At 42.5% G+C, this 13,188-nt stretch overlaps 1 protein-coding gene across 5 annotated transcripts in view; it reads right to left on the bottom strand.

Annotated features, from left to right (window-relative positions):
* The window catches only part of ADCY10 (adenylate cyclase 10), a 4,100,562-nt gene that overhangs the window by 2,740,558 nt on the left and 1,346,816 nt on the right, over window positions 1-13,188 (bottom strand). For all 5 annotated transcript variants that reach the window (XM_078679137.1, XM_078679136.1, XM_078679138.1 and 2 more), the window contains one exon: window positions 7,423-7,499. In XM_078679137.1, coding sequence (XP_078535263.1) covers window positions 7,423-7,499 — 77 coding nt within the window. The remainder of the gene's footprint in view (window positions 1-7,422; window positions 7,500-13,188) is intronic.

The following is a 13,188-nucleotide window of genomic DNA, read 5'->3' as shown; positions in this document are numbered from 1 at the left end:
CTACAGTGTAAATGTCTCCTCATCATATACGATTACAGTTTGCTCCGTGGCCGGCCCACGTGGTTATAGGCCCGTATTTGTATACTGACATTTTCACAATAAAGGTTTTTAAAAGAAAACATGGTAGTAGTATTTACATTGGTAAAGTTTTTAATAATAGTCACTGTTTTCGAATCAGTAAAAGGCAAGTGAAATAAAGCAGTCCAATTACATGAAGGGTAAAAGGTATAATACGCAGGAACGCAGTAAAGATAAATGGTCAAGGGCTGTTGTGTTTTCTACTCCTGCAACATAAAGTGATCGATAAGAATCTGATATTCAGGCGTATCGGCGACTAAGACAGCAGGCCGAGCCTCTTTTGCTCAACGGCTCCGTCATGGGACGGAGAAACGCCCTTTTTCTCGAAAAAGGAATATATTTTACTTGCAGGACAGTTGTAAATTTTCCGGGAAAGTAAATTAGCCTGGAACATTATAACATATATGTTTAAGAAAAAATAATGTTCGAAAGTAATAAAAAGTGTAATTTTTAGGTCATATGACCAAGCCTTTCATCATTAGAATAAGAAAAGTAAAATGAACCAATGAAAAGTTTTATTAACAAGTCACATGACCTGCTATGCTTACGTTACGCGCTGCGCGCCGCGCCCCGGATCGCTTACGGGAAGCTGCGCACCGGAGCATTTCCGGATGCGCTAACGCGGCGCGTCATTTGACGCATTACGCGACAACGCAGGTCCAGAATATAGTCAAAATGTCTCCTCCAACCAGCGGTCGGAACACAACCCCTTTCAGCAGGCTAAATAGTTCTGTTAAATGACAACAGAAGGGACAGGCAACAAGAACCATCAGTCAAAGAGAGGAGGGCAAGTTCTTCTCTACCGGGTCACGTTGGGGCGCTACCGGAACTAATCGAATTGGTAGTCTACAGTGTTTCTGGATGTTTCAGACTGAAGCTGGCGTCAGCATGAGAGCACCACCATCTCGTAGCTCCGTCGTGGCCATTCCTCGAGCAATCATGGCAGCCGCTCCCCACCAGAAGCCTGCGGGAGTCGGGCCCCCAAGACTTTTGTAGAATCTTCAAGGCTGAGGGGACGCTTTCGAGAATGGAGCCCAAGCCCTAGCAGACAAGTGTCCGAGTTCCAAGGTGTCCCAGGGCCATTTCAATGGACCAGGCCCAAAAAGGAAAGAGCCTGCCGCCATTTTGAGAGTCCTGTGGCAGCCGCCTATCGCTGCACCGCAAGAGTGGGCGCAACTCAGCTGAATGGCGGATTTTGGCACAGTGTACCAAAAGCGGGCGGAATGGCAACTGAAACGGTAAAGGGGCGCCCCACTACAGCAGACGAGCCTCCACCTGGGGAGGCCCGTTCACGCCGCCTCACCCCCCCCCCCCCCCCCGGGGCGCCCCACGCCGTTATTCGGAGCAGCATTGTAGGATACCAAAACAAGTGCGGCAACTTACTGGACATCACCTGGGTGCCATCCACATCTCAGCGCGTTCTGCCGCCTTGGGACTATTCACACAACAGACCGCTACTGACGAGGCCACCCCCCGGGACGCCCCACGCCGTTTTTCGGAGCTGCATTGTAGGATACCAAAAACCAGTGCGGCACCCAGGTAACATCACCTGGGTGCCGTCCAGAACTCAGCACGTTGTGCTGCCTTGGGACTATTCGCACAAAACACAGCTACTGACCATTGTTGCTTCTTTTTTCAACAAAATGTTTAAATGTATTTACTGTTTTTGTTGCGTTGTATATATTTATAAGTTATTAAAGTTTTATAATCCTACTACTTTGTTGGAGTGCTATATATTTTTAATGTGACACATAATTGTAAAAACTTTGATGTACAAAGAGGCATCCCTGGAATCTTCCGCTTCAGGCTCGGTCCCCTCCCCAATCACAATACAGGATGGTTTTCAGATAGTAGGAACGCGTGTGGTGTGACGGATCTCATCGGGTGGGGGCCTTGATCTACTGTAACTCCTTTGAAGAGGGGTGTAGTACGCTCCCCAGTCCGCTTTCCGTTACGCGTACCGGGCGCACCCCACGAAAAAAACGATTTATTTATTTATTTATTTTGCCCCTCGGGGCTCTTTTAAAGCCTCCACATCAAACCTAGGGGGTCAGGGAGGATCTACTATGCCCCCTTATGGTCATTTGCCCCTTCGCTTTGGCCTCCTCTTGTCTCTCGATCCTACCGAGAGACAAGATGGCGGCCGCTACGGACTGTTTGGAATGTTTACAGACACCGGAGAGCCAATCAGCTTCGCTTCGCAAAGCTCCGTAACGCGAAAAGTACGCGAAACGGATCGCTGCCCGGAGCGCTGTTACAGATATATATCTTTTTTTGAACGTTAATTTCTCAAAATCCACTGGAGCACATATATTGAGACCTAGCAAAGGCACATCGGGCTACCAGTCCCTACAATTTTGCCAAGTTTCGTGCAAATCCATTCAGCCGTTCGGGCTAAAAGTGAGGCCAACCGCCCTATGGAAATTAACATGAAAAAAACGCGTTTTGGGACCCCCCTTTTTTCTCGCCCCCCCCCCAAATTTTCAGGGGCTGGTCAGAAACAAAATGTTCCATTTTCCTGAAAATTTCAGCCTATTCCGTCCACAAACGCCAAAGTTATTAGACATAGAATTTTCAAAAATCCCATAGAGAAAAAAGCCATCACACCGTCCCTCGGGGGCCTCCGTCAAGCGGTTCAGGGAGGCACCGCATCACATTGTTTTCAAATGCAGTCACGTCCTCAAACAGCCCCCACTTACATTGAGAATAGTGAAGCTGTAGCAGGTGCAAATAAGCTTCAGACAGTCTAACAAGCACTCCTCAAAACTTTGAACTATCAGAGTGCATGAGTTTCATGCTCGATCGATTGAGTTAGCCGGATCGGGCAACAAAAAGTATAAAATAGTTATGTAAATAGTTATTTAATAAAATGTTTTACCCTGTTACTTTGCTGGTGTGTTGTATATATTTGTAATATTTGGATAGAGTTTATCGTTATTTTGGGCGGGGTGGGTGGCGGAGCCGAGCTGTCTTGCAGCCATCATGTTGAGGAGCTCAGTTTATCTCACTAGTTTCGTATTTCTCATGAGGGGTTGTTCCTAATGTTTCTATTTTAGCGAGGTCAAAAAGAGATCCCATTAGTGGCCTACTGATTTTGCTCGATTCCTTTTGGTTTTTTACACGATTTTTCACTATCTGCAAAGACTAAACAGAGTATTGCGACTCTGTGCTTGTTTGTAAATAGAGAATGAACCAAAGAGTACCAATTCTAAAACAGTAAATGCTTGGATAACAATCAATCAAATAGAGAGAGAAGCAGGCACGACGGATTACAACGGGGGCAAAGGCCTGCGTTAACTACCCTTCACTATCTGCAAAGAGAGAGTACTCCTAATAGAAATGAGGGGGGGGGGCAGCATTCAAAGCAGATCAGTGTGCATAAACACGAAAATGTTTTTACTTACCACGTACTTGACATTCGACAGCTTATGATATTTGCTATTAAAAAACCATTGAAATTCACTGAAAAAACCATAGGTTATAGACCATATATAGTTAGGAATTAGCATTTACAAAACCTTGAAAATTCACTGAAAAAACCATAGGTTATAGACTATATATAGTGAGGAATTAGCATTTACAAAACCTTGAAAATTCACTGAAAAAACCATAGGTTATAGACCATATATAGTTAGGAATTAGCATTTAAAAAACCTTATTTTACTCACACAAAACCATTGAAATTCCATATATAGTTAGTTGCACTAACTATATATCGCGCACCCGCAATCCACTGCTGATGATGTCACATATTACATCATTCATGACATGGTCAGTGACATCTCTGATGACATCACTGATGACATCTCACATGACATCACTGATGATATCACTGATGACATCTCATTTTACATCAATGACCACATCACTGATGATATCATTCATGTGACAATACAATGCATCTCCTCACATTTTAATATAACCTCTGTTACACCCAGTGTTAAATACAGAGTATAATTTTTGAAACCATTGACACACCAATACCAGTTACTACATACGCACTCACTGATTCCTATGTCTACACACACATTCACTCATTCACCCATACAATCATTCATACATACAATCACTCATCTTTACAACACTATCATATGCACTCATACACCTATACAGACACTCACACTCTGCCACTCATCCATGGAGTTACTCACACACCTAGTCAGTCCTGTAAAGAATCAATCACACTTCCATTTTCTAATCTATACAGTTAAACATAGAGCACCTTACGTTTTCAACCATATACTAACACATACTTACTCTCTTATACAATCATTGATACACGTACACATTGATCTGCACAGAGTCACACACCTCCCAGCCAGCCACACACACACTCAGTCTCCCATGCAAATACTTGGGCAATCAATCAATAACCCATATAGTTACTCATATAGCTACTGATCAACACATGCAGCAGTTTACAGAACAACAGACATAATGATGCACAAATTAAGACAGTTTAGTCACTAACCCATGCACTCAGTGAGACACATTTAATCACTCACTCATACATTCAGTCATGCACCTACTAAATCCTTCGTCCAGACACTTATACATCCACTCATTCTTCAATATGTAAGACATATTTTAACTTTACAGAAACATACAGTCACTGGATGTTGTCATCAGTGATGTCATCAGTGATGTCATTTGAGATGTCATCAGTGATGTCATCAGTGATGTCACTGACCATGTCATGAATGATGTAATATGTGACATCATCAGCAGTGGATTGCGGGTGCGCGATATATAGTTAGTGCAACTAACTATATATGGAATTTCAATGGTTTTGTGTGAGTAAAATAAGGTATTTTAAATGCTAATTCCTAACTATATATGGTCTATAACCTATGGTTTTTTCAGTGAATATACATATATATGTATATATATAGTTGTATAACCTTAATAGTCGAAATAATCAAAATCATTACAAAAAATCTTATCATGATAAAAGCCTACATTTATAACAAAAAGGATTAAAAAGATTTGTCACAAGTAATAAAAGGTGGAAAATAAACAGTTATTGTCATTTTAAATATATAAGTTTGTCCCTGGGCGGTGAACTGGCCATTCATGCTTCATAACTATATTTTGTTTGTAATGAAACAGTAGTATTTTGATGGCTCACTGTTGTTTATGGGACCATTTCTTGAAGTATAGTAGCTGCTATGAACATACATTTTACAAGTTTACAGTTCAGCTGAGTGTGTTGCTCATTCAGACTCGGAATCACTGCTTGTCTGCACGTTTGTATGGCAACTATTTATAATTATTGTTGCAGCAGTTTTTTGGGCGGTCTAGTAACTCTGGACAGGTGCATACAATGAGTAGTATAGTATTTTTGTAGTATTGTTTCAATTTTATAGGTACAAAGTCTGCAAGTTCTTTTTGGCCAAGACTGTTCCCATTTGGGAATTGAGGGCCTTATTTAGAAGTCGGTGGAGGGGAACACTTTATCACAAATATGACAGATATTCTGTCTACCATATTATGATCGAGTTCTATCCTACGAGGATCGTAAAACAGCAGACAGGGTATTCGTCAAGTTTGTGGCGGGGTATTCCCTCCGCCGACATCTGAATCAGGCCCTAGGTCTTTTGTTGGCAAGCCACTCATACGATGAGATATAAACTTACATTTAACACATCACACATCAACTATGCCAACTCTCTTTACCTTGACATCCTGGCCTATCTCACCCACCGCCTCCAAATGGTTCAAAACCAGGCGGCTAGGCTGATTTTTCAAGAAAACAAGCGTCAACATATTACTCCTCTTCTTAAGAAACTACACTGGCTCCCAGTATCCCAGAGATGCGCCTTCAAGGTAGGATGCATTATATCCAAATCCCTGAACAGTAAAAGCCCAAAATTCATTAACAGCTCGATCAACAGAAACATTCCCACCCGCAATCTACGATCCGCCCACATGCACCGCCTGACTATACCATCCTTTAGGCTAAAACGTGCTGGGGGGCTAGGTTTGCCATCCTAGGTGCAAACTCTGGAACTCCCTGCCACTTAAGATCGGATCCTGCACAAATCTCATGAGCTTCCGTAAACTGCAAAAAACTTGGCTATTCAAACAGGCATACTAGTGACATCTTAGTCTAACACTTCAGAGCAGCGCCAAGAAACCAACCTGGTGTACGTGCGCTATACAAGTATATTTTAACATACCATAACATAACAAGATAGTCACAGAAATAAGTGTTGAGACAGACTTGTAAATTCCTAGAATTGGGATCTTTTTAATGGACAGAGTCCAATTCACAAAATAGGGAGGCTAGAAAGGTCAGTGAGGAATCTGCAGTTCATCATCATCATCATAAAACATTATTTGATCTTAAAGAAAAAGATCATAAAAGCTCTATACATCATAATTAAATAGAATAGATAAAATTCCAAAAGTTCTTTCAACCTAAAATACAAGGAATTCCAAATACATCATATTAGCCAAAACAAAGGGTTCTTAGTGTGAGGGAGTGATTGTGCTCCGCAAGGTAGCTGGCAAGTAAATTGAACCAGACTCAAATGTTATGGTGCTAACAGGTAAGGGGTGACCCTCACAACCCCTTAATTAATGTTTGACAGACATAACATCTACATTAGAAACCAAGGACCTGTGCACACATACAAATTAAACATGTGATATGTCAGTTTACAGAACTGGAAGAAAAATCTGTTGACGCGTCTTATTCGTGTTGGGTTAATGTTCAATTGACAAAACGCCAGTCTCCAAATGCATCAAAGTCTGTTTAAATATCTGGAGAGTAATATTTCCTTTTCTTTATACAGGCCCAGAAGAAACGGATTACTAAGTTGTTTTAGAAATCTAAGCGCCACTCTGCATTTAGAAAGAGCCTTTAATAGAAAGAGCGTTACCGAAGGAAGGTAACCTATTCTTCTGATACAAATTTCTATTCTCACCTCTTGAATAGATGCTGATGCAATACCTATTGAGAGGTGGATCAGTGAACTAGCTAAAACAAAATGTCATATCTGGTGTGGGGCGGATCTGATGCTGTGCCCCATAATGCATCCTACTAATGCACAAGAGAAATACTGATCAAATTGTTTGGCACCTGGAAGCATTCACAGGATGAGAAATGTGTGTTTTGATACGGTTTCCACAGACAGCATTACCAAAGGTAAGTAACTTGTTCCTCTGCCTTATTGACCCACAATATCCTGTACTTAAACTATTTAATTCCACCAGTTTTCCTTTATGTTCTAAGCATGTGCAAGTAGCTAGCTCTTGAAAACAGCAAATCTAACAACCTCCAAACACCTAAAATAAATTATATTGTCATTACGTGTGACCTAAGAAATATATAGTACTTACCTGTATATTCATGTCTCAAGGCATGTCCAACCACGCCACAGAAAACTGGGCCATTTGTAACACCGATGGAAGCAACTCTAGAAAATAAGGAACATAATTATTTCTGTACCACTAACTCCTTCAAACAAGCATCTGAATAATAATTTCCTTAAGCTCTCACGCAATCACAGAAATATTGATCCAATCAATGAAACTCACACCCACACAAGCAACAACAAAAGTACTTGCTCATTCCATACATATTCACAGACACCACCTGACAAGTACCCATAAACTTGATTAAACAAACATACAGCCAACCACAAAAGATTTCGCAAATTGTCACATAAGCATGCAGAAATCAATTCCACAAGACTCTATTTTAATCACATAAACATACATCCATGTATTCAGCCACACAGTCAATCAAGGACGTACATATACACTTAAGAAAACAAGTTACTTACCTGTACATTGTGGTCCTCCAGTAATGATTTATTTTACAGATTCATATGCTTGAATCTTCCCCGTCGTCATACTGGGAGTCCCACGGTAACAGTAGAAATAGTAGTACTGAATACATTACCATAGACCTCAATAGAAAGAAAAATTCAATTGAGCACTCTCTCAAACTCATTTTATAACATCCAAAGTTCAGCCAATCACAGCACAGACCTCAGAGTAACCCTCTCCACAGAGCCACCACACCTCAGATTTCACGCACAATTGTGCAAAAATATAATAAGGTACTCTGAGGTACATTTGTGAGCCTTACCGGGGAGGAGGGTGAGTCGCTTGCGAATCTATAAAATATATCAATACTGGAGAACCACAAGTAACTTGTTTTTCCTCCAGTGTTGTATCTTTTATAGATTCACATGCTTGAATCCGATTAAATAGCAGTACATCAATAAATAGAAGTAAAAATGAAGACGGGAAGGTGAACTATCCCACCATGACCTCACTATGGAAACTATGTATTAATGCAAATAATAATAATCAAATAGGAACACTCAAATAATATATATAAATAAAAAAATTAAAAAGTAAATAAATAAACCAGGATGGCTATACGCCGCCTACCTTAGTTAAAGATATGACAAAGTGCAGCCTGTCCTGTGGCCATATCTGCCTTTCTCCAACCATCCAGGCAGTAATGCTCGCCCGCGTTGCTGTCCTGCATATGTCAGGGAGAGATGCCCCCGCAAACAGGGCTGATGAAGTTGCCAGTTTTCTGATCGGATGAGCCTCCACCCTTGCAGGCAATGGATGGCCAGCCTTTTGATGGCAGAAGACAATTGTTGAAGTGTTGAAGTAACCCAACGAGCAATACTGGTCCTAGTAAGGGGGAGTTCCTTCCTGGGTGCAGAGAATAAAATCAGTAGCTGAGAAGACTTATGAAAAAGTCTTCTGCTTTGCAAGTAAAATTTCAAACAGAGTTTGATGTCCAGAAAATGGAGAGGCTTTTCTGCCACCGAGGACGGATTTGGAAAAAAATGTAGGCAAGATTTTAGGCTCATTGAGATGATAATAAAGGATGGCACTTTCAGTATGAAGGAAGGATTCGTACGTTGAATAACCCTGTCTGCCAAAAATAAAAGATATGCATGTTTTATAGTGAAAGCTTGAATTTCGCTCATGCGTCTGGCTGATGTAATCGCTAAGAGAAATGCCTCTTTCCAAGAGAGAAATATTTTAAGTCACATTTGTGTATAGGCCCAAATGGGGATCATATTAATTGTGACAAAACTGTAGTTAATTGCCACAGCACTAGAGGAGATTTAACCTGTGGATAGGCCCTAAAGAGACCTTTCAAAAATTCTTTAATAAGTCTATGAGACCACAACAAAGATTGATCCAGGCATCGTCTGTATCTAGAAATTTCCGCAAGATGAATCTTAATGGAAGAATGCGAGAGTCCCGCCTGGCTAGGTGCAGGAGATATGGCAATACTTGCTCCGGAGAGGACGAGAGTGACACGGAAGCGCTGCGGTGGTGGTCGCTATTCTTTGTCAGCCTACCAGTTTTCCCGCTTTTCTCCACACCTCACCTCCTTGCCCTCACTCTCGACCAATTGTGCATGTGGTATGGTGATGGTTAGCGATCCCCCATAGGGTGCCATAACTGACAGCTGCTTTCTTTCTTGTTCTTCCCTTTTGGAGTACACTCCGGGACCCTAACTGCAATCCCCACACAGCCAAGGACCCCTGGACACACCGGATTGACAACCCTTACCTGGACACCAGAGAGAGAATCGTACTCCACAAGCCTGTGTTGGAACAGACCTACCTCTATATTACTTTGTTTCATCCTGACTGTTAACCCCATTCCACTGAACTGTGCTTTATAACATCAATAAAAGCCACAGTATTGATCCTATATAACCTCCTTGCTTCTGTTTCCGACCCTCCCTCCGACACACTTGGATAGTACCTGGTGTCCTCATCAGTTTAAGACCTTCTTACCACATGTAATCCACTATGGGAATTGCCCTAATGGCTCGCTGAGTGCCTGGTTTGAAGTCATACAAGAAACTGGCATAGATAGATCAAAGCATCTGGATGCACGCTCTAGAAGGTCATGAAAGCTCTCGATGTCAGCAGGGGGAGAATCCGTCAGAGGAGGGATAGGAGATGGCGGCATGAGAACTATATAATCATCCTATTCGTCCTGGGTATCTACGTCAGTGTTTATTTCCCCTTCCTCCACCTGTTGTTGATCCACATTTTGAATGTCCTCAGAAATGATAATTGGAGGAGGCAAAACCTTTTCCCTGGCGGGCTTAGGTGTAACTTGTCCTGCTTGCTCGAAAGAGGCATACTAAGGAGGCGGAAAATGATGTGGGGCATTAGCCTCTGGAAAGCGTATGTAGTAATCATTTAACATATGACGCAAGTCCGTCACCAACAAGACCGGGACGTTTATAGATGGTTCCCTAAAATGGCAAGGATCTTCTTCGTCATAGTTATAGCGTTACTGTCGCCGTCTACGTTTTAACCGTCGTCGGCATAGCCTTCACTGAAGCACAAAAGCAACCGTGTAGAAATCGCCTCAGATCTACCAGAGGTGATGGCTCTTGTCAACGAAGCCACCGACGGATGAGAAAATTGATCCCTCACAGGAGTCGATGAAGCAGAGACTAGAACAGAGGATGATTTTGAAGCCATTTCTCCAGGTTTTTTGCGGCGTTTCACCTCAAGTTTTTTTCCGCTCCAGATTTTGACCTTTTGGGGTACCCATGGTGAGAAGAGGAGCTGCTTTCCTTTCTTTTTCTGAAGGAAGAATGGGCTCTTTCCTATGTCTCAGACCGAGATTCCAAACTTTGGTTGTTATAAAATCAGGTCGAAAGAATGTTCAATTAAATTTTTCTTTATATGGAGGTCTATGGTAATGTATTAAGTACTACTATTTCTACTGTTACGGTGGGACTCCCAGCATGATGACGAGTAAGATACAAGCATGTGAATCTGTAAAAGATACAATACTGGAGAACAAGTTTCCTACACTGCCCCCTTCCCCCCCATTGATATATTCTCTCTGTTAGTACCCAATTCATATACAACATGCTCCTAGCTTTGTAACTAAATTTGTGATATTTTATTCACATACATACATGGCAATCATTCATATGCATGCAATCCAATATGTAACTTTACATTAAATTATAAAGGTATCTGCACTCTGTTACTGAAGTACTCACAGGCTGAAAGAATCTCAGCGTTGAATCACATCAGCATCCGTAGACTCGTCTCTTCAGGAACACATAACAAATTTGACACATGACACCATCACATATAAACTAATATGCATGATCAAACAAACGCCCATACCCTCATTCACGCATACTAATACTCCATATTATAAAATAAGAAAAAATACTCACACAATCTAATAATGTCATTAACTACACTAACACCTAGAAAACCATTAATCATACATGCACTAACTACATCACACATCTGCATAATGAACTGGAAAAGGACCCAAGCACAAAATCTCAATGAATTGCAGTGAAAAGGCAACACAAAAAACATAGGTTAATGCGAACAAATGTCTGATCCAGGTTAGGGTTTGGGGTTTTACTGAATCACACAGAGGATACAGGGTCCTAACCATGGTGGTTGAGTTTGTTACCAACTGACTTGGGCCTTTTAAGGCTCTGCAAACTGAGCATCATGTACAACACTTAAGCAGTTGACTCTAAAATTAGATGTCCACGAGCATTCCAAAGTTTACTCAGGGGCAGTGGGGTAAGGTGGAGGTTGGAGACACAGAACTCAAAAGCACACACAACAATCAATCCCCCAATAGGTAGAATGTCATGCTACTGCCTGATCCTGTAAAAAGAAAAGTATGTTATTCTCATTACAACACAATACTGCACAAATAGTACCAAATGACAAATACAATAAAGAAAGACTGTTTCTAAGCAGAGATATTACTGACCAATAGGCGCTTAACTCCCTCAATGGTTACAAATGTCTACAGGGATTAACCAGGCTGGTACTTCTGCCAATTAATGTGGTTGCTTCCTTTGGTGCCTCCTGCTTGCCCATGCCCCCTTCTCAGATGCCATTGCGGGGGCACAGTTAAGAGCCACAGTTGTGGCCATGAAGCAGATGAGTGTGGTCTAATAGACATTAATTAATCTCCAATAATTCTGCCTCCGTAACCCGCATACAGCACTTCCCCCCAAACAGATGTTTGGTGAATGGTCAGTCCTATTGAGGCCTATTAATGGAAGCCAAAAGTCCGATTTAGTGCACACCACTGTGGTACGTCATACTTGTTTAAGAGGGTCAGATCCTTGCTGATCACCCAACAGCAACCTGCCTTGCTGGGCACAAAATTAGTGGCTCACCGTTGCTTACCACATGATGTGCTGCAAGGTACTGCTGGGCACAAGACAAATGAAACATCTGTGCTAGGCAGAGGATCAGTACACCGCTGCGCTGGTCACAGTTATAAAGTGCCACACCATGACACAGGACACAAATCCTCCTCCCTTGCAAGTAGCTCCTTATGAGCGGGCACCTCTATGGTGGGCACTTCGAGCACTATCTCTCACATCAGTCCCCTCAGGCATGAAGCTCTTTCTGGATTTCTCTCTAGGCAGACTCTTTTTCTGGGACACTGCCAGTGTCCCTCTCTCTGCATCAGCAGACCCCTATTTTAAGGCAGATGCTCATCAGGAAATTGCATACTTCTCGGGTGATATGTAAATGTAAATGTAAATGTAGTATACTTGTAAAGCGCACAGCTGCCCCAGCAACGGGGCGTCCCGGCGCTGTATAACTCTGGGGAACCCGTCCTGGCTTTCCCTGTGGGATGGTCCCTTGCTGGGAGTCCCCAAGGTGGAGCCAGGCATCCCCGGAATTGGTGGGGCCGTTGTGGAGATTAGGCAAGCTAATGCCCAGAGTTGCCGAGTGGAACCCCTGATTAGAGTAAGCACCGAAGCGAGAATTATCGAGTCCGCTGACCAAGGTCCACGACCCTGCCGCGTCGGGAATTGAACCCTGGTCCCGGGCTGACTTCTGCTCTCAGGCCTGCCGCCTCTAACCAGTGAGCCACACTACTCCCTGGTAATCCCTGGGAAACTGGATGTTAGAGATCCCAGGTTGGGGGTAACAGGGATCGCACGGATGGCGAGATGCTGTCTCGGTTTGTCTACAGTAAAGCAACAGACCAGTGTCCACTGGATGGATACAAATACAACACTGTTCCTTCGCTAAATGTAGACACCTGCACAGCATACATAAAACACATGCTATTTCAGACCAAGATCTG

The sequence above is a fragment of the Lissotriton helveticus genome, chromosome 3_1 (assembly GCF_964261635.1).
Source record: "Lissotriton helveticus chromosome 3_1, aLisHel1.1, whole genome shotgun sequence".
Lineage (NCBI taxonomy): Eukaryota > Metazoa > Chordata > Amphibia > Caudata > Salamandridae > Lissotriton > Lissotriton helveticus.
This window is presented reverse-complemented; position numbering and strand designations above follow the sequence as displayed.